The sequence below is a fragment of the Nomascus leucogenys genome, chromosome 20, assembly GCF_006542625.1.
Source record: "Nomascus leucogenys isolate Asia chromosome 20, Asia_NLE_v1, whole genome shotgun sequence".
NCBI lineage: Eukaryota > Metazoa > Chordata > Mammalia > Primates > Hylobatidae > Nomascus > Nomascus leucogenys.
Genome location: NC_044400.1, coordinates 37,928,684 through 37,954,988, shown reverse-complemented (window position 1 = coordinate 37,954,988; position 26,305 = coordinate 37,928,684). Strand labels below are relative to the sequence as shown.

Below are 26,305 nucleotides of genomic sequence, written 5' to 3'. Positions count from 1 at the left end.
AGGCACTAAATCCAAGAAAGCAGAGCAAAAAGTTTTTTCCTCCCCTATACAGTAATTCTTCTGTATCTACAGTTTTGCTTTCTGTGGTTTACCCAAAGTCAACCATGGTTTGAAAATACTAAGACTGTGTGTGAGCGTGTGTGTGTGTGTGTGTGTGACACCACATGCATACAGTTTTATTACAGTATATTGTTATAACTGTTCTATTTTTATTGTATTTTTATTTATTTATTTTTTTGAGACAGAGTCTCGCTTTGTCGCCCAGGCTGGATAGAGTGCAGTGGCGCGATCTCTGCTCACTGCAAGCTCCACCTCTTGGGTTCACGCCATTCTCCTGCCTCAGCCTCCCGAGTAGCTGGGACTACAGGTGCCCGCCACCGTGCCTGGCTAATTTTTTTTTTTTTTTTTTTTTTTTGTATTTTTAGCAGAGACGGGGTTTCACTGTGTTAACCAAGATGGTCTCAATCTCCTGACCTCATGATCCGCCTGCCTTGGCCTCCCAAAGTGCTGGGATTAGAGGTGTGAGCCACCACACCCGGCCAACTGTTCTATTTTATTATTAGTTATTGTTGTAAATCTTTTACTGTGCCTGGTTTATGAATTAAACTTTATTATGAGTATGTATGTATATGAAGAAACATAATACAGGCTTAGTATCCCCTATCTGAAATGCTTGGGACCAGAAGTGTTTTGGATTTCTGATTTTCTTAAATTTTGGAATATTCACATATACATAATGAGCTATCTTGGGATCAGACCCAAATCTAATCACAAAATGTGTTTGTTTCATATACACCTAATACACATAGCTTGAAGGTAATTTTATAAAATATGTTAAATAATTTTGTGCATGAAACAAAGTTTTGACTGTGTTTGATTGCAACCCATCACATGAGGTCAGGTGTATAATTTTCCACTTGTAGTGTCATGTTGGTGCTCAAAAAGTTTTGGATTTGGGGACATTTCAGATTAGGGATGCTCAACCTGTATATACAGGGTTTGATATCATCCATAATTTCAGGCACCAACTAGAAGTGCTGGAACATATCCCCTGAGAATAAAGGGAGACTACTATATTTGCTTCAGTTATGACTGCAGTTTAACAATGACAGCTAAGGACAACACTCGGCCATGCTATGTGCTCTTTGTTGCCACCCTACTACCACCATCAACATTTTCTGTGTTTATAACACTTGTAACAGTCTTCCAAGACACAAGTATACCTCCCACTTTACAGATGAGGGAAATGAAGTTCAGAGATTGCTGTGTACTTCCCCAGAATATACTATGTCCCTAGATTCTGATATATGAAAATGCATTTGAGGCTGGGCACAGCAGCTCACGCCTGTAATCCCAGCACTCTGGGAGGCTGAGGCGGGTGGATCACCTGAGGTCAGGAGTTCGAGACCAGCCTGGCCAACATGGTGAAACCTCGTCTCTACTAAAAATATAAAAATTAGCCGGGCGTGGTAGCACGTGCCTGTAATCCCAGCTACTCGGGAGGCTGAGGCAGGAGAACTGCTTAAACCCAAGAGGTGGAGGTTGCAATGAGCTGAAATTGCACCACTGTACTCCTGTATGGGCGACAGAGAGTGACTCCATCCAAAAAAAAAGGCATTTGAATAAATAAAACAAATCAGCAAGAAAACTTTGGTCTTATTATATTACTGCCAGGAAAGGAAGAGAAACACAGAGAAGTAAAAGAAGAAATACATCTTATCTTTAATTTTAATTAAAAATACATAATTTCTGCTGAGACAGAGTTCGAGGTGTGATAAAAAATACATAAGTTCTAAAAATTTTACTTTAAGAATGAACATTATCAGAACACAGACATCCCGAAAGTCCCTATTTCTCCCCTTATTTTCAGTAGTTAAAAAAAAAAAAAATTCTCAAACTGAATTTCCAAAGAAGAAAGAGAAAAGTATCTCATTTTGGCTCACAGAGAAAACGTTCTACTTTCATGGAGTAATATCTCCATCTTTAGCATCAAGAATTTCTAAGATCTTGTCATCGGTGTGATTTTAGAAGCAGCTCTAATTCTACTTCGATATGCAAGAAAATCTAGTAGAAACTATAGTAACAGGCTGGGTGCAATGGCTCACGCCTGTAATCCCTGCACTTTGGGAAGCCGAGGCAAGCAGACCACCTGAGGTCAGGAGTTCGAGACTAGCCTGACCAACATGGTGAAACCCCATCTCTTCTAAAAATACAAAAATTAGCCAGGCGTAGTGGCGTGCACCTGTAATCTCAGCTTCTAGGGAGGCTGAGGCAGGAGAACTGCTTGAATCAGGGAGGCGGAGGCTGCAGTGAGCCAAGATCGCGCCATTGCACTCTAGCCTGGGCAACAGAGTGAGACTCCATCTCAAAAAGAAAAGAAAAGAAAAGAAAAGAAAAGAAAAGAAAAGAAAAGAAAAGAAAAGAAAACTATAATAACAAATATTCAGGTTTATTACAAGGCTATTTCCACTACCACTGCCAAAAATTTAATGCTTTTATCACATTATGAAAGTAAAGAACAAAAGACTAGCTTAAGATAGTGTGAAATTGGACTAGCCCATTCATTAGCTAAATGACCAATTCTCAGCACCAAGGAGTGTAAACATCACACATGAGCAGAATGACAAATCACCTCCCATGTGGACCTTTGGGACTGCTCATCAATATCTAAAATGCTATTAAGTCTGAAAATGCAAATAATCTACTCTGTATACATAAAAGATATCACCACCTTCTGATACTTCACAATAATATGAATAAAACCAAGCCAAGAGCTTGAAATGGCTCACAAACTAGGTTTCTCAACTTCTTGTTTGTTTTAAAGAATATGACTAAAATTCAGTATTAAAAAGAGTATTGCTTGAAACTTTATAAATGTGATATTGCTGTTTAAACATGCTTTTATCATGGATCTAAGCCCTTTGGTCCAAACATACTATTTTAGTTAGGCATTACCCCAACTTTATTCTAGTGACTTTTTTAGAAAAGTAAAATTAGTCCTCTATTATCTGGAATTAATTTTGTTTCCAAGGTGAATCCCACTACTTAATTTCATCATATATACATTAGCTCTTTCGCTAACTTGTTACAATAAAAACTTTCATTCAATTTTATAAAATAGTGGCCATTTCCACTATTCACAATAGCAAAGACTTGGAACCAACCCAAAAGCCCATCAATGGTAAACTGGAGAACGAAAATGTGGCACATATACACCATGGAATACCTGCAGCCATAAAAAAGGATGAGTTCATGTCCTTTGCACGGACATGGATGAAGCTGGAAACCATCATTCTCAGCAAACTAACACAAGAACAGAAAACCAAACACTGCATGTTCTCACTCATAAATGGGAGTTGAACAATGAGAACACATGGACACAGGGAGGGGAACATCACACATGGGGCCTGTCAGGGGGTGGGGGGCTAGGGGAGGGATAGCATTAGGAGAAATAGCTAATGTAGCTGGCGGGTTGATGGGTGCAGCAAACCATCATGGCACGTGTATACCTATGTAACAAACCTGCATGTTCTGCACATGTACCCCAGCACTTAAAGTATAATAATAATAAAAAAAAATACTGGCCATTTCACTTAATGTATCACATATTTTACCAATGAGAATTCAGTTTATTTTTATCATTAAAGAGAAAATTTGGAGTAAAATAAATGAATTTGCTTTATAATCTTCAGCAAATCACTACAGTTAAGAACATTTCTTCACCTGTAAAATGAAAATAATAGATAATATGTATTGAGGACTTTCCATGCATCAGGCATTATTATATTTAATTCTTATGATTCTACAAAAATGATATTATACATTTTTATAGAGGAAGGAAGAGTCAGGGATAGTAACTTGCCCAAAGTTACAAAGCAAGCAAGAGAGCTGGCATATTAATAGTACTTGCCATGGCCATCTCCCAGGGTTTATTACAATGATCAGTTGGCACAAAGGATATAGAGTCCTTCATATATTCTGAAGAGTTCCAAACGTGTGATTATTAGAGACAAAACAAATTATTCAAGAAACAAACAATTTCTAATACATGAGGCCAAAGTCTAACCTATGAGGAATATTTACTCCTCAAGACTGAAACAACCACGTATCAACACTTCAATCCTCTGTAGACTGTGCACCTCATCACAATAACCTGAATCACATTTTAATATAGGTGTATTATATGGGGCAAAAGTAAAAGTCCTATTAAATTGTAGATATATTACATTGTTTACTCTCTGGATCTATTAAACCTCATGTTATTCTGACAGAAGAAAATTGGGTTAGTCAGTGGTGATACTTCAGAAAGCGCTATTGATTTTTACATCATTTTCTCTAGTTTTATTAGAGAAGCTACAAAGACTTGCCTTTTAGCAGGTGGAATAATCCCTATATAGGATTTTAGACGAATAAAGTCTATCTATGTTCTTGATGAGATACATATAAATATATATATTTTTTGATGACCACATTTAAATTAGCATATGGGGATAACAGTAACAGAGGGGAAGTAAGTAGAAAGGATACTATAGGTTGGAATAATATGGTGACAGATACAAAGACAAAGATTAGCTATCAAGGCCACTGTATTTCTTTTTCACTTTGAGTCCATGTGAACCATGGGTCAGAAATGATTTTGTGCAGTGCAGTGAATGTGAACAATGAGTCCACCAAAGAAAAAAAAAAAAGATTTTCTTTTTTTTTTTTTAAAGAGACAGGGTCTTGCACTGTCACCCAGGCTGGAGTACAGTGGTACAATCATAGCTCACTGTAACCTCAAATTCCTAGGCTCAGGTGATTCTCCTGCCTCACCCTCCAGAGTAGCTATGCCTACAGGCGCATACCACCACACCCAGATAATTTTTTAATTTTTTAATATTTTGTAGAGATGGGGTCCCCACTACTAAAAAAAGTGTTATGTTTATAGATCTTATATATTTTTTTCCTACACGAAGACCTATCTGGACTGTGTTAAAAGAGGAAGAGGAGGGCTACAAAGGCAACAAGGAGGGGAAGAGGACAGGGAGGATGATGGGGAAGAGATGGGAAAAACGCCTCCACAGGGTTGCCTGTGAATTGTAGTTCTGAAGCCGGTGCAGTTGGGCAACTTTAGGATGAGGAGCGAGACTGACATCTAAGAAAAGGATGCCATGGGAAATGAACGAAGGAGGAAGGCACAATGGGGCCAGGTCACTGGGGTTCCTGAATGCCAGTGTAGGGAGTCTGCCATTTCTCTGGCTGAAGGAAGAAACCTTATACTGTTCAAGCAAAAAAGTACAAATACTGGTTACCCATCCACTTATATGAAATACATTTAGCACACAAGATACACCAGGGATAAATCACAATGAGCAGTAGTCAAGAGTCCATTGCTGGGCTGTGGCCATTTCCAGTCCTTAGCTCTTCCTATCCTAGTTACTGCTGCCTTAAGGTCTTAGTATCCCAGTTAAACCAAGAGATCACAGAAGTCAAATTTGGCTTGTTAGCACAACTCCCAGAGGAGATGTCCTTCCTACCTCTACCAAAAAACTTTTATGAAATGCATACATTAAAGTGATTTAACCTTTAATTAACTCATCTATTTTACATATTTAGAATTATGTTTATTTGCAGATTTCAGAGTACCAAATAACTGTCTTTTCATATTCCTTGTAAAAACAAAAGCCAAATAAAACTGATTATATAATTCAAACACTTTTATACTATGAGAAAAATAGACTGTCAATTAATTTTATATCTTATATTTGCTGTTTGTCACATATTCCTTTCTATGTAACAAAAACAAAACTCCCTGTCCAAATGTGTCATATCCAAAATATGACTCTGACCTTTAGGCTTCCTAACTTGTTTCAAAAGAATACAATGTTCGTGCCTGGAAATACATGGATCATCCTTGAATGACCTAACTTTAAAAAAAAAAAAAAGCTTTCAAATTCAGCACATGCATTTATACTGATCTGGAGTAGTAAAAATACTAAGACTATACCTGACATTATATTATATATTCATATCTTTACTGTGTATCTATCCCATTCAAGTGCAAGCTCGTGAGTTTATTGCCTAAAACAGTGCCAGCACACAGTAGGCATTCTAATATTCATTGAATGAACATTCCTAACTTATTATCTGAAGTATTCTCACTTGCCTGAAAAACATTTGCACATGACAATTCAGTACCCTTATCAAATCACCCCATGCCTCTACTAAAAGTGCACAATTATTACATGTTGGAATGCAGGCTTGGGGGCTTAGAGGAGAAATAAAGTGGAATAAGGGACTGAAGTAGCTGAATGACAGGCAAACTACATTTACAGCTAAAAGTCAATATTAACACAATTTCCATTCAGCTCCATTTTGCTAACAAGATTTTATATCTTGGATAAGCATACAAAGGTAAAAAAAATAGAGGAGATGACAGATAGGCACAGGGCAGGAAAGCCCCAGGCAACTGAAAGAAGTATAATTAAATTACAGGAATTTAATTTATGTGGGCTAAAATTCTAGACACAGCATCTTAAAGTAACTGAAACATGAAGGCACAGTAAGCAAAGAATAAGGAATACAGACTTTGCAGAAATAAAAGAGCTTACCTGCTTTAGAACTTCAACTAAAACTAAACAAAAAATGAAGTCTACTGCTAAGTCCCTCCTTTCAAGAAGATAATCTCTTTCACGTTGCTGTTCATCCCTGAAACAAGAACCCAAAATTAGTACTGCATTAAGATTATAACTTTAAAGATACCTATTAGTTAGTAGCTCATGTCGCTTATTGTTTTCCTACTATGTAAAATGTGCTACAGCAATTGTGAATATGAAGCTTTTTGTTTTTTACTTTTGTCTTTTTGGTTTGAGACAGGGTCTCTTTCTGTCACCCAGGCTGGAGTGCAATGCTGCAAACATGGCCCACCGCAGCTTCAACCTCCTGGGTTCATGTGATCCTCCCACCCCAAGTAGCTAGACTACAGGCAAGCACCACCACGCCCAGCTAATTTTGTTTTTCTAGAGAAGGGATCTCCCTATATTGCCCAGACTGGTCTCACATTCCTGGGCTCAAGTGATCCTCTTGCCTGAGCCTCCTAAAGCAGATTACAAGCATAAGTCACAGTGCCTGGCCTGAAGCTTTTTAATACTCCAACATATGCATAAACATGTTTTTATGTTCTTTCCCTTTTTATATACTGGGTGTTTATTCAGAGTTCACTATTATATCTGTTAGCATTTGAACCTAACCTAAAAGAATTAGTAAGAAGAAGAAAAGTATTTTAAATTTCATTTAGAAAACATAGCATTGTTCCATATTTGATTACTAGTTTTTTGTTAAGAACTGAAACAAAAGTATTAACTTTTCAACATGAAAATACAGTACAAGGTATCCTTCTCACAAATTTAAGTTGAAAAATCACAAGTGGCATCTACTGAAGTCCGACACTAAACCAGGGACAATCACCTGAACACACGTGGCTCTTACATGCATGACAAGATCATCCTGGGAAATTTGAAGGAGGAGAAAACAAGTTCTAGGAATTGAGCTCCAAGAAGAGTATCACAGTACTATTATTATAATAGGGTTTTGGCAGTCTTCCTGTATTACAATAATTGCCTCCCTTCATAAACCATGTGAACAGGAACTTCTTTGAATATTTTCTTAACTTTATGACTATTAAAATCTCCTCACTGAACTGCTGAAATGGCACTCCTAAATAGGTTTTTGTATTACTAAAAATGATACCCAGTATGAGTACTGTAGGGCTACATCTAGTTTAACTGGTACCTTCTCTTGATTTACAGTTTATGTGTGAACTATCCTTCTCCCTTACTACCATCTCTGTAACAAAAGTAATCAACGCATTTTGCTTAGGAATCAAACAATAACAACCTTCAGATGATAATAATATCACCCCTTCATTGGAAGTGTGTTAATTCCAGGTGAAACAGTATAAAATAAAGCACTTACCCCTTAGACTTTGTGCTAGACCGAGGCCTATATTCATAAGATTCATCTTCCGTTCCATTTTGGCGTCTGTACCAGTCAAACAAGGTGCGAAGTAAGGAAGGGAGACAGTGCTCTGCTACTGAGCTCATAGAGCTTATCAACTGAAAACACAAGATATTACCAGAAAATAAAGCGTAATACTGAATGTACCACACTCTAAGTTCTATTAGCTATCATTTAGAAATGAATACACACAGTAACTCAATGCAATAAATGTGCTTTAAAATTAAAGCAAGGGTCAAGGGTTTAGCCAAGTAAGAAAGCTGGCTAAGTTTCACCCACTATTAAACTTTATCCAAATCCACGCGGTTTAGCTCAATGGCTTTCAACCTTTTCCCTGCCTCCATATGCCACTCACACGTGTAAAAACATGCCCATTAGTAACATCCCTGATTAAATACACAGATACCTTTGGGGGAAGCATTACAAATAACATGTACTTTGTGCCCTGGCAACTCCTATGTGTTCATGTGAACAAATGATTCTAAAATGTTGCCACTACATGGATGAAAAGACAGAAACAAAGACTACATTATGTAAGAACTGTGGGGAAAGCTCCAATTTACTATGCTATGACAAAGAGGAGAATTATAATTACTCTGCTATCTGCAAATTAGCATGTTAGAAACATGTAAACAGTGTGTAAGGCTTAGACTACATAAAAGGACAACATAAATGATAAGTGTACTGTGATGAACAAATGTTACTAAATTTGGGGCATCTTTGAAACGATCTGAATTCTAGGTGAACATCACAGATTCTTTTCATGAATGAATCCAACTTGTCTGGACAGGCTACCATCAGCAGTCCCTAAGGTCACTCTTTATCTTGAGGATCCCAAGAAAAATTTTCTCTCTTCACAAAAATTTCTGTATGTGATTCAACCCATTTCTCATAAAATTAATATTCTGAAATCAGCATATAATTAAATATGCTTCACTTTGTTAACTTATTTTAAAAAGTATGGGTTGCAGGATATTCAAGGTCTCTTTTAGTTCCATGACTAGAGCAGGAGTTAGTTATTGAAAATAAATTGATACCTCTGTAAATTGAACATTTAATTTTCCTGTTATTTCATATTCTGCATAAAACTTCATCCAGAAAAGAATGAAACAGTTTATTTGATTCTGTTGGCTGTTCTCATTTTCATTACTTATACTCTCCTTTAATAATCTTTTTATTGTAAATTATCATAATTTGACAGGTAAATAGTTTCTAATATAGAAAACTAAGGTAAAAACAAGGTTCTAATTTTATTTAACCATACTTTTAAAAAACCTATATTTTATTAACAATTAACACTATCACTCAGAAGAAATCCCTTGTAATATCTAAGGAAGCATAAAAACCCATCAACTATTGTAAATAAATACAAAACAGTTTATACCACACAGAGCTTTTTACTGTGAGCACCCTTCCCAAAAAAATCAAGCTATGAGGCACAATCATTTATAGTTTATTAATCATTTACAATAAAAATGGAAATTGTCCTTAAAATGTTATTTAATCAGATTTCAAATCCTGATTATGGATCGATTAGTGACATGGATTCAAGATGTGAATAATCTAAATAACTTTTGTAGTGGCATGAGACTTGAAAAGCCCTGTATAAGGTGATCTTATTATAGGCTTATTGTAACAGAGGTCTTACTGACCTTACTGCCCTATTTATGGTTTCTTCTTAGACCAGTGGCTATTTACTAAATGTACGTATCAGAATCACCCAGGAAGCTATTGTACATACAGCGGCCAGAGCACCACCCTCAGTTATTCTGCTTCAGCAGAACTGGAGTGGGATCCAGGAACACAGTATTTGGTAAGTCTCCACCAAGTAATTCTAACCACTCTTCTTTATTTAGTCAATTAGCCTGATATGAACATTAAACTCTATTTCTGAGACATATAATTTTGGGTAAAGTGTCCCAGGAATACTAGATAGTAAAGAAAGCGAATTTAAATTACTGGCTTTTAAAAATAACCACCATATATTAAAATACTTATAACAAAATTGATCCAACATTTAATCCAAGCAAGAGGAAGAATTAACATTAGAAGATCAGCATAAGAGTTGTTAGATACCGGCATTCTACATGCAGATTGAGAGCCCCACAGAAAAATAAATAAATGTGAAAAGGTAAAACATTATTATGTAAAAAGTGTGGCAATTGATACAGAAGGAAAGACTGAGGGATGTAACTGAAAATGAAAAATGTGAAAGGTACATTAAAGAGATTAACAACGAAAAGCTGTAAAATGCTAAATGAAGTGAAACTAATCACAGTTCATTACACTACCTATTTAAAAAAACTATCATATCTAGAATGAATTAAGCATACAAGGATATATAGCATCACCAAACAAAATTGAGGAATTCCTTAATATTGAATACATTTGGGCCAGACTATTAGGATGAACACTATTTCCAGGGGGAAAAAAAAATTCCCCAAAATTGTCATACCTGATCAAACTGAAGATCTTCACCCCTCTGAAGAGATCTGGACAATAGCTTCTCCTACAATTAAAAAAAAAAAAACATTAAAAATTAAAATAAAGCACAAATATAAAACATTAGAAGTCTTCTACATAATAAACAGTTTAGATTTGTGCATTTGGTTTTGCTTTTGTTTTCACGTGTTATTAGATTGTTTTAAAGATAAGCCTCCTCTTTGCCCAAGGTCACATGGTTAATTTAAGTGTGGCTCCAGAGGCAAGGCTCTCACTGTGATACTCTCCATATCAAAGAAAGTGGTTGTGCTCATCATCTCCTTTTGTAACAAGTTTAAGTTTGATAGTTCTTAGATTACAAACTTAAAGTTCAACATAGGTTTTGTTTCGATTCAAGTTCAAAAGTCAACAGCATGTGTTTTTCTTTCATTCATTCAAGAGTTTACTGAAAAGCAGCCTAGTACAGAGATTATCAGTAGCCAGAGGGCCTTGGTGTGACCTCCGGCCTGACTACGACCAAGTGAATGACCATAGGCTGATGCCTTATGGTCTCTGTGCTTCAGTTTTCTTATCTGAAAAAACAAGGTGGTTGTCAAATACTGGTATCAGTAATATGCCTGTTCTGTTTAAAAGCTTATAGCTTTTAAATATCTGTTCAATACTTAACCTCACTCATAAGAGAAATATAAGTTAAAAAAAAAAAACAAAGAAATACTTTGGGTATAATATATTGTATATACACATTCACTTATATTGGCTAGTAATATAAAATACCTCTTATATATGTATGTAAAAATATATTCTGTATGTATATATAAAAGAATCATGTGTTTACCAGTGGGGAGAGAAATTTGATAGTTAGAAAAAGAGGTAAAAGTTGGGGCCTGAGGATGGAAATTTGTTACTGCATAAACTTTTGTGCCAGTTGAACTTGCTTGGTATCACAGAAGCCAAGAAGAAAGAGTATTTCATTAAAAATAAATAGTATATTGCCAGTACAATACTTTCATGAGGCAACCTTCCAGTATGACTGCTTCTTATCAATTTAACTGATATCAGGAGAGGGTTCTGATTTAGTGGTAGATCTTGCTTCAGCACAGAACAATCTCTCCTATCACATACCAGAATATTTTTTTTAACTTTCCATCTGTTGATTTTTTTACTGAACAAACAAATATTGAGTTCCTTCTATGGGCAAGTAATATCTACAAAACACAGAAGACATGGTGGGACTCACTGTGGAAAGCTAAGACCCTCTATCCTTCAACCACTGAGTCCAGGGGACATAATAGATACTAAGGTCTCTCTACCCTCTCTCATCTGCATATGTACTCATTCTTGCTTGTATGAAGAAATGCCCAAAAGGGGTCAGTCTAGATCACTGTCTAAAATTAGTATAGAAAGATCACCATTGGTACATAAAGAGGATCCCCCCAGTAGAAAACAGGAGACTAAAGAAATGGACTATGATGCTATCTTGCAATGGGTTGACAGAAAGTGGGAGTAAAGAAAATCTTGGACAAATAAAAGTTAAGATGGACACTAGATATTGTAATGTTAACTTTACATGTCAACTGGACTGGGCCATGGGGTTCCCAGATATTTGATTAAACATTATTCTGGATGTGTCTGTGACAGTATCTGTGGATGAGACTAACATGTGAATCAGGAGACTGAATAAAGCAGATTGCCTTCCCCTATGTGGGTAGGTTTCATCCAGTCAGCTGAAGGCCTGAACAGAACAAAAGGGGTGACCTTCCCATAAGTAAGAGGGAACTCCTCCTGCCTGACTGACTTGAGCTAGGACATCAGTCTTTCTCTGCCTACAGATTCGAAGTGAAACATCAGTTCTTCTTGGGTTTCGAGTGTGCTGGCATTCAGACTAGAACTTATACCATGGGCTCTCCTGGTTCTCAAGCCTTCAAATTCAGACTGGAACTCCACCATTGTTTCTCTTGGGTCCCCTGCTTGCTGACTGCAGATTTTGGGACTTCTGAGCCTCTGAAATCATATGAGCCAATTCCTCGTAATCTATAATAAATCAATCTCTCTTTCTACATACATACAAACACACACCCTATTGGTTCCATTTCTCTGGAGAACCCTGAACAATACAAACATAATTTCTAATTTAATCTCCTCTTTGACCCAAGAAAAGAATATGTCCCAGGGAAAAAATGTATACACATTTGCAAAGAGGTGTATAGAAGGACATTCACTATCGATGGAAAAAATGAGAAGCAACGTCAATGTACAACATTAAAACTTTGGGTCAATAAGTCATGGTATATTCTTATGCAGTTGGCCTTCCATATCCTTGAGTTATGCATTCATGGATTCAACCAACCTTGGATCAAAAGCAGTAAAAAATAAAATAAAACTGCATCTGTACTGAACATGTACAGACTTGTGTCATTATTCCCTAAACAATATAGTATAACAACTATTTCTATAGCATTTACATTGCATTGTATCTTATAAGCAATACAGAGATGATCTGAAGTATACGGGAGGATGTGCATAGGTTATATGCAAATACCATGCCATGTTATATAAGGGACTTGACGATTATTCATGAATTTTGGTATCCAAGGGAGGTCTTGGCACAATCCCCCACGGATACCAAAGGACAACTGTATTAGAATATTGTGTAGTCAGTTAAGTAACAGGTAGACATAAATTTATAGATTGAGCAAAATGTTCTCAATAGATGAATTAAATTAGAGAATAACAGACAAAAGGAAAGAAAGTATGTATATATGGTAGCTAATACATATAAATTTAAAACTCTAGGAATATATATATCATACATTAATATGTAAAGCACATTTATAAGTCATTTTTTCATTATACCATTATTAACTTCATTTTCATTTTCTGAGTTTTCTACAAAGAACACAGATGATTTGTTCTCATCCTTAAACTCAAGGGTTGCTGCTGGGGCTTCTAGTACTTGGTGGTATCCAGCAAATCCATTTAATTATAGAATACAATATAGCCACGAAAGTTATGGTTTCAGAATAAAAGTGTTTTAAAACATTAAAATAACAATATACCTCAATAAAAACCAGGAGGTATGGAGAAGTGAGGTGGTTTAATTTCCTCATTGTCAAATCTGTTTGTCAATAAACCTCTCTTTGTGTGTGTGTGTGTGTGTGTGTGTGTGTGTGTGTGTGTGTGTATGTGTACATGTGTATATGTATGCATATGTTTATGTTTAACTTTAAAGATATCTTAAGAACTATTCGCTCAATGAACATTATCTGAATGTAAAAATTAAATCATTTTCATTTTAGCTTTTTGTTCTGTTAATTTAAACAAAATTAACCAATATAATTAATCAAATTACATCGGTTAATTGATAAACTAACATAATTAAATTAATCAAACCATTATAATTAGTTTAACTTAAAATAGCATGTATGATGTGATTCTTTTTGTCAGTCTTCCTACCTACTTGCCTTGCTGGCTGCCCCACACAGGGTTACCTAACTTACTATATATATTCATAAGAGATGTTTGTGATGATGTTTATAAGTACATGATAGTTGGTTTTTCTGTCGAGAATTTCAGGATGACTTTCTAAACTGTCTATATCATGTATTTTAATTGAAATTTACATTAAATACATATCACAGAAAGTCATTCTCTGAAATAAACAAGAAATATATAGAGATTTATGAAGCTTCTCTATCCAGTAGTCCTAACTTTTTTCTCTCATGTATGATTAATCTTTATGAAAACAAGATCACAAATGTATTTACCACTGAAATATAAAAATTCCCAATCTAATAATGTTTGATTACCTCTGAAGCCACATTACCTTTACTTTCTTAACAACGTGAGATTTGGGGAATGTCTTTAGTACTTGGGCCTCTCAGGTTAAGCATATTTGGTCAATTATCTTGTAGGACAAGACATTTATCTCTAAAATCAAACTGCACAACATTCACATGCAACGTGAAGATTCTGTACAATAATATACTAATATATATTCAATTAACTAGCTCTAACACTTCAGTGAAACAGTATGTCCCATAATAAGTCCTGTAGAACACTGTTTCTAAAAGTGACTATACTGAAAAATCTTAGTTTTTTTAAAAAGGGATTTTACTGTCCTAATGTGAACTATGTATCTAAGATTGGGGGTGGGGAATACAGTAAGAGGTTTCTTTCTAACTTATTTGACTTATTTGATCCCCCTTTTTCATTGTAAATATTAAGTCTAAAGAGCTTTAATATTTTGAGGACTGCTGATTCAAGTAGTTTATTACTCACATAGCATATTTATTCAACACAGTTATAGCCAACTAGAAGAATAAGAGAGAGTGATAAACTTTTCAGAAACACACAGTTGCCTTATGTCTAACATTTATTTGTTTCATAACAAATCCATACTTCCTGAAAGATTTCTGAAGATTTGACATCCTCACAGAGCTTTTCCTGAAGCAGAAAATGGGGGTGGGCTGTTTTTTCCATAAGAACTCAGAAATGATGTTTGAATGCAAAAGGATACGTTATCCAAAATAAATAAATAAATAAATAAATAAAAACAAACAGAAAACATGAAAAAATATACTACACTAAATATAAATTACTAATCAAGGACTTTGTATTAACTTCTTAGGTTCATTACAGTGTAGTTGAGGATGCCCTAATGCTCAAGTAGATGTACTGTGTTTCAATATGTAAGTTTTTTTTTATATAAAAAAACTGTCACCCAGACTGGAGTGCAATGGCACGATCTCGGCTTACTGCAACCTCTGCTTCCTGGGTTTAAACGATTCTTCTGTCTCACCTCCCCAGTAGCTGGGATTACAGGTGCCTACTACCATGTTCAGCTAATTTTTATATTTTTAGTAGAGATGGGGTTTCACCGTGTTGGCCAGGCTGGTCTCGAACGCCTGACCTCAGGTGATCCACGCGCCTCAGCCTCCCAAGGTGCTGTGGTTACAGGCGTGAGCCACTGTGCCCGGCCTCAATATATTAGTATTTTTTAAAAGACAAACTATTAAAAAACGTTTATTGTCTATGTAACTCACCAGAAACAACTAAAAAGTAAAATTATTCTTTACACTAACACATAAATGAATGCAAAGATGTGTGTACCGCAATATGTCCTGCAGCATTTCTTTAAAGCAGCCTCAAACTAGGGTAAGGCCAAAACTGCCTATCAATAGAGACTGATTTAAAACTATATATATGTAATATTCGACTGTTAGAAAGAATGAGATTAATTTATATTGGCTGCTATATAATAATCTCCAATTTAGATTGTTAAAAATATCTGGGTACAGAAAAAATGTGTATTTTATATATATCTCCCCTTCATTTGCGTGTGTGTGTGTGTGTGTGTTTAAAGGTGATTTCATATAAGTAAAAAAAAAATAGAACAAAGAATACGAGAGGCTGGGAGGGGTAGGGGAAAGAGAGGCCCAGAGAGATTTGTTAAAGAATACAAAATTACGACTAGAGTGGGGGGAATAATTTCTAGTGTTCTATACCACTGCAGGATGACTATAGTAACAATAATACATTATATAGTTTCAAATAGCTATAATAGAAGGAGGATATTGAATGTCCCAGCACAAACGAAATGACAAACACTTGAGATGATGGATATGCTAATTAGCCTGGTCTGATCACCATATGTATTACCACATCCCTATGTACTCCCATGAGATCTGCAATTATTATACGTCAATTATTTTTAAGATTAAAATTTTTTAAATTTAAAGAATAAAAAGTTTTTAAAGGTGGCAGGTGCTACAGAGATGGATAAGTAATAGACATGAAAAACTGGTAGACTAAAAACTGTTGACAGTGATTAGATGTTTTTACTATATAACCTTTAAAACTATTTCTACTTTTTATAGTATTATTTTCATAGTAATAAATGTTATGGTAATATTAAAATTATAAAATATTATAATACTTTATATTATACGTATGTGTTTTTTCATAATACTATAAAAAGTTAATAATTCCAAGGCTCACAATCCTATATTTTATAATTTAATTCTACATATAGTGCATATGTAGGATACCAACAGCAATATGTAGCTTCCAGAGAAAGCAAGAGAATTTTTGGAAAAATTTTGAAACCATAACAATAACACTGAAATATTTCAGTAATCTGTAATTGGAGATGGCAGGTTGAACATTTGTATAGCCAACCTTCTATCCTAAAACAGAACAGTGAAATAATTTTTATAAGGGCTAAAAGAACAAAAAGGATGGGAGAGGAGGTGAAAAGCAGATGAAGACCATAACTAATTATCTCACCAAACAATGGTGACTCCTGAGTAAGCAAAGGGGAAAGTCGGCAGTCTGTTCATTCAGTCAGTCATTCACTCATTCGTCCAAATTATTTACTGGGCTCACAGTATGCCAGATATTGTTCTAGGTTCTGGAGATACAGCCATAAAAAAAAACGGAAAACAACTCGCTCTCTTATAGAGTTAACAGTCTAATTAGAGAGTAAAGGAAGTGTATCTTATGTCAGACAGATTTAGGATAGGAAGTTGGAATAGTGACTGAAATTTCAGATAACACGATCATAGAGAAGACGACACTTGAGGCACAACCAGAGGGAAGTGAGTGAGCCTGACCCACAGAGAGTAAAGGAAAGATAACCCAACCGATGCTTTATAACTTCCCAGAAGGCTCAGGAATTGGAGAACTTGGGCACTCTGAAAGTATGGCTAAAGGTGAGGATAAAAATAAGAGGGCTGGTTGAAAGATTGTTTTAAAAAGGTTGTTGAAGAAAGATTTAGACCCTCCCTTTCACCTTACCTTCAGAGGTATTGCCTTTCTTAGGAAAGGGCAAAATACAATGATGCTGACTGGGGCATACAATGGTTGAAGAGGTACCATACTGAAGATAGGGAGGTTAAGCAAGAATATATACACCAGATATCAAAAACCCCAGTTATCTTCTGAGTCTAGTTCCCCAGAATGCTTGCAGCTAAAGCCTAAACTCTCCCATTCAGAGTACCGTAGGAACCTTCTTTGGGGACTCCGACAAGTCCCCCAAAAAAGATCTGACACTGATGGTCCATTGACAGTAATACACAGAAGATCATAGTCAAAAAGGCTCTTCTGTGTACACTGGACTTCCAATCAACTGTGTTTCATTCTTAAAATATAACAAGTTAAAATAAACATGGGAGGAGAAGGTAAAACCAGCAGAAAAATGCAGTTCGGAAGAAACTGACCACACAGGGAGAAGAAACCCTTTAAGATACATATATATATTTATACTCTCAAAAAATAGTGAAAATTTTAGAGTTTTTAAAATGCTGGGCCTAAATCAAAACGTAAGGTCTAAATCAGAAGAAGATAGGTAAATGGATTTTCTTCTATCTTCTTTTCTAGTCCCCAGCAATCCAAAAGATTAACAGATAAACTTGGGTATGCCTAGGTTATTACCAAGGATTGATCCATCTCCTTTTAGGAAAAAAGGACCTAAGGTATTGGATTGCATAGCCTGCAAGTTGCCATTTCAATCACCGATTGCCCTTCTTGAGTCTTCCTTCTAAAATGAAAATGAAATTGTGGCTAAAAATCCAACTCAGCTAATCTTCGAGTCTTTTGGCTTCCTTAATCCTCTTTTCTTATGGTTTCTAATATGAGCATGAAAAAGCCAATTCTCTCACTTTAGTGGTATATTAACATTTGTGTTTTTGAAACCTACTATCTGACTGACCATGAGCAAGGACAGCCTCCTTGTATCTGACAAGCCCTGGATGCTATTGTCTTTAAAGTGACTCTGAACCCAGAGAGTCATCTTAGATGATTATTACCCGGTACAGAATAAATTTCAAAATAAATGAAATTCCAATAAATGCATTTGAAGCTATATTGTACACACTGCGACAATATTAGATTAAATGTATTTTCATTATCTAATCTTGAAGCTATGGATTCCCAACTTACCCACACCTGGACATAAATAAAAACAAAGCTGGCACTCTGCTCTAGATAAGAAGAAATTATCTTGGTATATGGGAGTGTAAGGGGTAAAATCTGTAAAATATGATGGTGATTTGGGGGTTTTCCTGGTGTGTCAGGAAGAGTAAGCAGTGATGCCTCTTCTCTTTGTGATGGCAGAGTAGAAACATCTATATTCTGATGAAATCCTTACCACTATTAATCATAATTGTATAATATGATTACATAGCAGATGCCTCTAAAATTAACTATTAAATAAATGAATTAACTAATAAAATAAATGAATGGCATCAGGCTATTCTGAAAGAACTATCGGAAGCTCTGGCTAGAATAAAAACATTATTATTATTACTATTATTAGAAAAACAAAAGGCACACACCACAGCAATACTTCTTAAGGCTACATTCATTAAAATACAAATATTTAACAAAAACCCTCTACTGAGTACCCACTACCACAAGCAGTGCCGCAGATACAGAGATGAGAGAGACCTGGTTCCTGGTATCAAGTAACTCACATCGGAGAAGATAAACATGTAAGCAATTAACTATAACATGATATCATCATAATCTAGAAGTATGTAAAAATTATTACAGTAAAATACATATTCATTTAGCTTAGGGGAGGATGACTAAGTTAGAGAGAATATATGGGAAGTTTGGAATGAGAATACATAATATGGCCAGAAGTGGTGGGTCTATAATCCCAGGACTTTGGGAGACCAAGGCAGGTGAATCACTTGAGCCCAGGAGTGTGAGACCAACTTGGGTGAGATCTCATCTCTACAAAAACACAAAAATTAGCCAGGTGTGGTGGCGCATGCCTGTAGTCCCAGCTACTCAGGAGACTGGGGTGGGAGGATTGCCTGAGCCTGGGAGGCGAAGGTTGCAGTGAGCCAAGATTGCACCACTGAACTCCAGCCTGGGAGACACAGCAAGACCCTGTCTCTCCAAAAAAAAAAAAAAAAAAAATATATATATATATATATATATATATATATATATATGTATATATACAAAATCTCAAATACATAAACATGTATATAAAATGTGAGAAGTGGTAGGACTGTATCACATACTACTATAAGACATTTTATAAAATGTGTGACTTGAAAATTGCTGAGGCCACGTGATGGGTCCTAAGTGTTCATTATACCATAATCTTTAGTTTTATATATGTTTGACATTTTCCATAATAAATTCTTCAATTTGTTTAAAGTTGTTCCCTTTCTTACTGTATGCTGTTTAAGTAGACTAGTGTAGTAATTTATCATGTAATTCAGAGACCATTGAAAAAGAAAACTAACATTTTGTAGCTTAAGCATATTTATAATCAAATCTTATAATCATGAACTTATGCTATAGGCTTTTGTAATCCTTACTTCTAAAACAGAACTTTATATTAATAATATATATGCTGTCTATATATATACTATATATACATTATACAATATACACGAATATATATACATTAGTATAAAAATCAATTTGTTATGTGGAAAGCAATCATGGGATGATTTAAATTGAATATAAACATGTGCACAGTTTTGAAATATACATTTGGCTATTATTATGTATTAGATCCCAGAACATATTATTTCATAGATGCTTTCCTCAGAGTAGTTTTCTCTACTTAATCATTGAGAAGAAAATCACCTTCACAGCAATTTCAAGGCTACTTCACTAAGAAAATAAGAGCATTGACAATACCTCCTTCAACTTTCTTCCTGCCCTATCCTCCCTTCTGTTGTTTTCCTCTCTCATCCTTCTGAGGAACTACAACAGGCTGAGTAAGCATACAGGTTCTAAAGGCAATATATTATTGTGCCTAACTCCTCAGTGCGCCGTAACAAACCCTCTGAATCTCAAATTGATGATCAACAGCTATCCCTAATTCAGTTGTGTAAGGAGTGAGTTTCAGCTGTTACATCCTTCACCTTCCTCTCCATTCCCATCATCCCACATCGAACCTACACTGTGTTCTTAGTACATCACATACCCACTTCCTTCCGGCCGAAAGAGTAACCCAAACTGTCACCTCTTTAAGGTGAGAGAGTCGAAGTTACTTCCTGTAGTTAAATTAAGAAGGTAAAACTGTTCTGTTTTATTTCTGCTTATTTCCAAATCCAGTAACCACTTCTCTCAATGTTCATTGTACCCTGCTGCTCTATGTTATTGGCAATAATAATTCTATATTTTCTTTCCCTTGAAATCATCATTTGCTCTTCTGGCTTCAATTTACACCCTCATATAGATGATACCAAAATCTGTATCTCTAGTTACCATCTCTTGAGTTCTCAAAAAGAATTTCCAACTACCAATCAAGCAACTAATTCCATGTGGTGAGATCACCAGTATCTCAAGCTTAAGGTACACAAATGAAAAATTATTTTATCCACCTTTTTTACCCAAAGATATTCCTGTGTACTTTATCAAAGTAAATATATTATCATCTTTACTAACACTCCAGAGCATCTTTAACCCTTAACTTTCATTCAAAATGCCCCCTACCACTGCAGACGGAGTCTTGCTCATTCGGTGCTCGGTGTTGCCCGGGCTGGAGTGCGGTGGCGTGGTCTTGGCTCGCTGCAGCCTCCGCCTCCCAGCCGCCTGCCTTGGCCTCCCAGGGTGCTGGGATTGTAGCCTCTGCCTGGCCGCCGCCCCATCTGGGAGGTGGGGAGCGTCTCTGCCTGGCCGCCCATCGTCTGGGTTGTGAGGAGCGCCTCTGCCCAGCCACCCGCTCTGGGAGGTGAGGAGCGCCTCTGCCCGGCCGCCACCCCCTCTAGGAAGTGAGGAGCGTCTCTGCCCGGCCGCCCCGGCTGGGAAGTGAGGAGCGTCTGTGCCCGGCCGCCCATCGTCTGGGATGTGAGGAGCGCCTCTGCCCGGCCGCCCCCCCCTCTAGGAAGTGAGGAGCGCCTCTGCCCGGCCGCCACCCCCTCTAGGAAGTGAGGAGCGTCTCTGCCCGGCCGCCCCGTCTGGGAAGTGAGGAGCACCTCTGCCCGGCTGCCCCGTCTGGGAAGTGAGGAGCGCCTCTGCCCGGCCGCCCCCCCTCTAGGAAGTGAGGAGCGCCTCTGCCCGGCCGCCACCCCCTCTAGGAAGTGAGGAGCGTCTCTGCCCGGCCGCCCCGTCTGGGAAGTGAGGAGCGCTCTGCCCGGCCGCCCCGTCTGGGAAGTGAGGAGCGCCTCTGCCCGGCCGCCCGTCTGGGAAGTGAGGAGCACCTCTGCCCGGCCACCCTGTCTGGGAAGAAGTGAGGAGCGTCTCTGCCTGGCCGCCCCGTCTAGGAAGTGAGGAGCACCTCTGCCCAGCCGCCCATCGTCTGAGATGTGAGGAGCGCCTCTGCCCAGCCACCCCGTCTGGGAAGTGAGGAGCGCCTCTGCCCGGCCGCCCATCATCTGGGAAGTGAGCAGCGCCTCTGCCCGGCCGCCCCGTCTGGGAAGTGAGGAGCGCCTCTGCCCGGCGCCCCGTCTGGGAAGTGAGGAGCGCCTCTGCCCAGCCGCCCCGTCTGGAAAGAAGTGAGGAGCGCCTCTGCCCGGCCGCCCCATCTGGGAAGAAGTGAGGAGCGTCTCTGCCCGGCCGCCCCGTCTGGGAAGAAGTGAGGAGCGTCTCTGCCCGGCCGCCCATCGTCTGGGAAGTGAGGAGCGCCTCTGCCCGGCTGCCCATTGCCCGGGATGTGAGGAGCGCCTCTGCCCGGCCGCCCCGTCCAGGAAGTGAGGAGCGCCTCTGCCCGGCCGCCCCATCCGGGAAGTGAGGAGCGTCTCTGCCCAGCCGCCCCGTCTGGGAAGAAGTGAGGAGCGTCTCTGCCCGGCCGCCCCGTCTAGGAAGTGAGGAGTGCCTCTGCCCGGCCTCCCCGTCTGGGATGTGGGAAGCGCCTCTGCCCGGCCACCCCATCTGGGAGGTCTACCACGGAGGCCAGACGCAATGTGGGGGCTGGAAGTGGTGGCTTACGCCTGTAGTCCCAGCACTCTGCGAGGCCGAGGCGGGTTGATCACTTGAGACTAGGAGTTCGAGACCAGCCTGGCCAACATGGCGAAACATATGAAAAATACAACAGACAAACCAACCAACCAACCCAGCGACAACAAAACAGGTCTACCCTGGAGTCATACTCTAATTTTTTCTATTTTCCTCCCTTTCTGATCCTTTATCCCACTTGCTTTTTCTTTCTCTTCCCTTTCCTTCTTCTTTGTCAAATAGAGGATTGAGTTATTATCATTGATCCATAAAAAAAAAACAACAAAATGCCCCCTACTTAGTTACTTGTCAAGTTCTATTGATTTTACTTCTGTTATTTCTCTTACTTTCTTCTGCAACCACTTCTACTTTTAACACCATAGTTCAAGACCCTTTTCATTCCAGCCTGAACTATGTACAATAACTAGTCTCTGCTCTCAATGTCTTCTCCCTCTATTGTTCAACCACCATATTATTCATCACAATAGCATTTACAACTCTGCAGAAACTGACCCCCGTATTTGTTTTCAGTCTTTCTCTTCCCTCCTCCTCATCATGGGCTCTAATCAAATAGAGCTTCTCACATTCTCCACGTATGTCTCACACAATATACATGTAAAAATATGTTCTCTTGTTTATTATAAGTTTGGCTGTGATCTTAGTGTTAACTCACATTATATCCTAATTTTCCTTTATTTCTTATGTTTTATTTGTTTCCACAATTCCCACTGTTGAAGTTCCTTTTTGTTCTTTTGCGACCTGCAGCAACTTATCAAAGTGGATTCTAAAGTCAGTGCAGCTTTCTACATCACCACTGTCCCTTAATATTTTTTTCAAGTATATTATTTCCTTTGAAAAATCTGTATTATAGTGGTTAATACAAAAGTCAAGAAAATATTTCAGATTTATAGGTCAGCTCTACTCACCAAGGGTTCGGCCATTACAACTTCAATTTTCTTTTCAGCTTGAACAGCAAATTCTGCAAAGAGGCTCTTGATGACATATTCACCAGGTTTGACATCTGGGTCAATCGTAATGTTTGACATGATGATATTTTTTTTCCCCCAAGTGGAATGAAAGTTGGAAGAAGCACAGTATTTATTCACTTTGCTGACTGGCGCTGAAGCTAAAAGTAAAACAAACAAAAGAACTCCACTTTAATAATCAACTCAAGAGGTCTACCGTAACTACCCTATTTAATTTGTAAGCTGCCTCTAACCCTCAACCAGTTCTCCCAATCTCCTCTACCATAATCCATTTTGTCTATTTCACTTTTGTCTATTTCTAACATACTAACATATTTATAATTTAATTACATATCATGTATATTATGTACTGTTTCTCTCTCCATCCTACTAATGTGAATATAAGAACAGGGATTCTCTTTTGGTTTTTGTTGTTGTTGTTGTTCACAGTAAATCCCAAGTACCTAGAACAATGCCTAGCACAGATTAGATGCACAGTATTTGCTGAATGAATGAACGGATTCTAATCAGATAGTCAAAAATAAAGGAAATAAACAGGTGTGAATAAATGAAACAGGAATGGGATTGGGGAACTGAAAAACAACACTACTTTGGAAAATATGCTCAGTGAAGACCTCACTGAAGAAGCTACACTTAAACTCAGGCCTAAATGATTTTTAAAATGAAGGAGCAAGACAAAGCACCAGGAACAGAAAACAGAAGACTGAATGTGCATGCTTAAAAAACAAAAAGACCAGTGTGCCTGGAGCTCAAGGGAAGAAGCAGAGGTGGAAGGGGATATGAGATAAGGTCAGAATCAGCAGTCAGGGAGCAAGTCACAGAAGATCTTTAAGAACTTTGTAAGACACCTTATACAAAAATTAATTCAAGATGGATTAAAGACTTACATGTTAGACCTAAAACCATAAAAACCCTAGAAGAAAACCTAGGCAATACCATTCAGGACATAGGCGTGAGCAAGGACCTCATGTCTAAAACACCAAAAGCAATGGCAACAAAAGCCAAAATTGACAAATGGGATCTCATTAAACTAAAGAGCTTCTGCACAGCAAAAGAAACTACCATCAGAGTGAACAGGCAACCTACAGAATGGGAGAAAATTTTTGCAACCTACTCATCTGACAAAGGGCTAATATCCAGAATCTACAATGAACTCCAACAAATTTACAAGAAAAAAACAAACAACCCCATCAAAAAGTGGGCGAGAACATGAACAGACACTTCTCAAAAGAAGACATTTATGCAGCCAAAAAACACATGAAAAAATGCTCATCATCACTGGCCATCAGAGAAATGCAAATCAAAACCACAATGAGATGCCATCTCACACCAGTTAGAATGGCCATCATTAAAAAGTCAGGAAACAACAGGTGCTGGAGAGGATGTGGAGAAATAGAAACACTTTTACACTGTTGGTGGGACTGTAAACTAGTTCAACCATTGTGGAAGTCAGTGTGGCGATTCCTCAGGGATCTCGAACTAGAAATACCATTTGACCCAGCCATCCCATTACTGGGTATATACCCAAAGGACTATAAATCATGCTGCTATAAAGACACATGCATACGTATGTTTATTGCGGCACTATTCACAATAGCAAAGACTTGGAACCAACCCAAATGTCCAACAATGATAGACTGGATTAAGAAAATGTGGCACATATACACCATGGAATACTATGCAGCCATAAAAAATGATGAGTTCATGTCCTTTGTAGGGACATGGATGAAACTGGAAAACATCATTCTCAGTAAACTATCGTAAGGACAAAAAACCAAACACCGCATGTTCTCACTCATAGGTGGGAATTGAACAGTGAGAACTCATGGACACAGGAAGGGGAACATCACACTCCGGGGACTGTTGTGCGGTGGGGGGAGGAGGGAGGGACAGCATTAGGAGATATACCTAATGCTAAATGACGAGTTAATGGGTGCAGCAAACCAACGTGGCACATGGATACATATGTGACAAACCTGCACATTGTGCACATGTACCCTAAAACCTAAAGTATAATAATAAAATTTAAAAAAAAAAGAACTTTGTAAGAAAATTAATTTCATTCCAAATTCAATTAAAATTCAGTGGAAAGCATTAATATGGAGAAGGATAGGATCTGGCTTTCTCTTTATAAAGATCTCTCTGGCACCTCTGGAGAATGGATTGAAAGAGGGAAAATGTAGACCCAGGGAAGCCATTAACAGAAATCCAGGTGAGGTAATCGCAGCTTGGGCTAAGAGGATGGCAACAGCACAGGAAAAAAAGAAAAGTATTTGAGACTTGTCATATATTAGTGGATTAATCAGTGAGGTGACAGAAAGGAATTAACGATGACTCACAGCATTTTTACTTCAATCACTCAAAGGACAGTGGTGCCATTTACTCAGATGGAGATGACACGGTGCTGGCAAATAGTAACCTGCACCAGCCTTGGCCCCAGAAGAAGACATACCACTGCCTGCTGTGCGGCTTCACCTGCTCTGTTCTTCTGACTGCCTGGGCAGCCTACTTGGCTTCCTACATACAAGTTTTCCAGCCACGTCCATATCGATCCCATATGTTGATATGTCAATCCCATATCCTCTAACTTAGCTTATGTTGCCTTTTTTGGCTTAGAATATTCAGAGAGAATCTGCAAGTTTGTGCTTCTTTACCTTAACCTGAATTCCAGAGACTGCCCTTGAACCCCTTCCTTGAAAGAGGAAGCAGAACACAATTGCTTAAACACTGATTTCCTGTGTTTATGTCTATGTGTATATAACTATAGGATAATAAATTTGTTCTAAATACATAAATTCAAAACTTATTAAAATTTTTTGTCAAATTAAAAAAAACTTGCTCTACCACACATAGGTCAAAATACATAAATCTGTAAAAGTAATCTAAAGAATATCACAAACTGGTAATATGATATCTAAAATAAATATCTTTGTATCATACCAAGTTAAAATACATTATGTACTGTATTTTAGAACTAA

The 26,305-nt window shown here is 37.7% G+C and overlaps 1 protein-coding gene across 2 annotated transcripts in view; it reads right to left on the bottom strand.

The window, feature by feature from the left end:
- FRYL (FRY like transcription coactivator) overlaps window positions 1-26,305 on the bottom strand; it is a 285,938-nt gene that overhangs the window by 115,719 nt on the left and 143,914 nt on the right. For both annotated transcript variants that reach the window (XM_030800907.1, XM_030800906.1), the window contains 4 exons: window positions 23,268-23,467; window positions 10,451-10,504; window positions 7,954-8,093; window positions 6,591-6,687 (listed from right to left, as the gene is read on the bottom strand). In XM_030800907.1, the coding sequence (XP_030656767.1) occupies window positions 6,591-6,687; window positions 7,954-8,093; window positions 10,451-10,504; window positions 23,268-23,387 (411 nt within the window). In that variant the 5' untranslated portion in view covers window positions 23,388-23,467. The remainder of the gene's footprint in view (window positions 1-6,590; window positions 6,688-7,953; window positions 8,094-10,450; window positions 10,505-23,267; window positions 23,468-26,305) is intronic.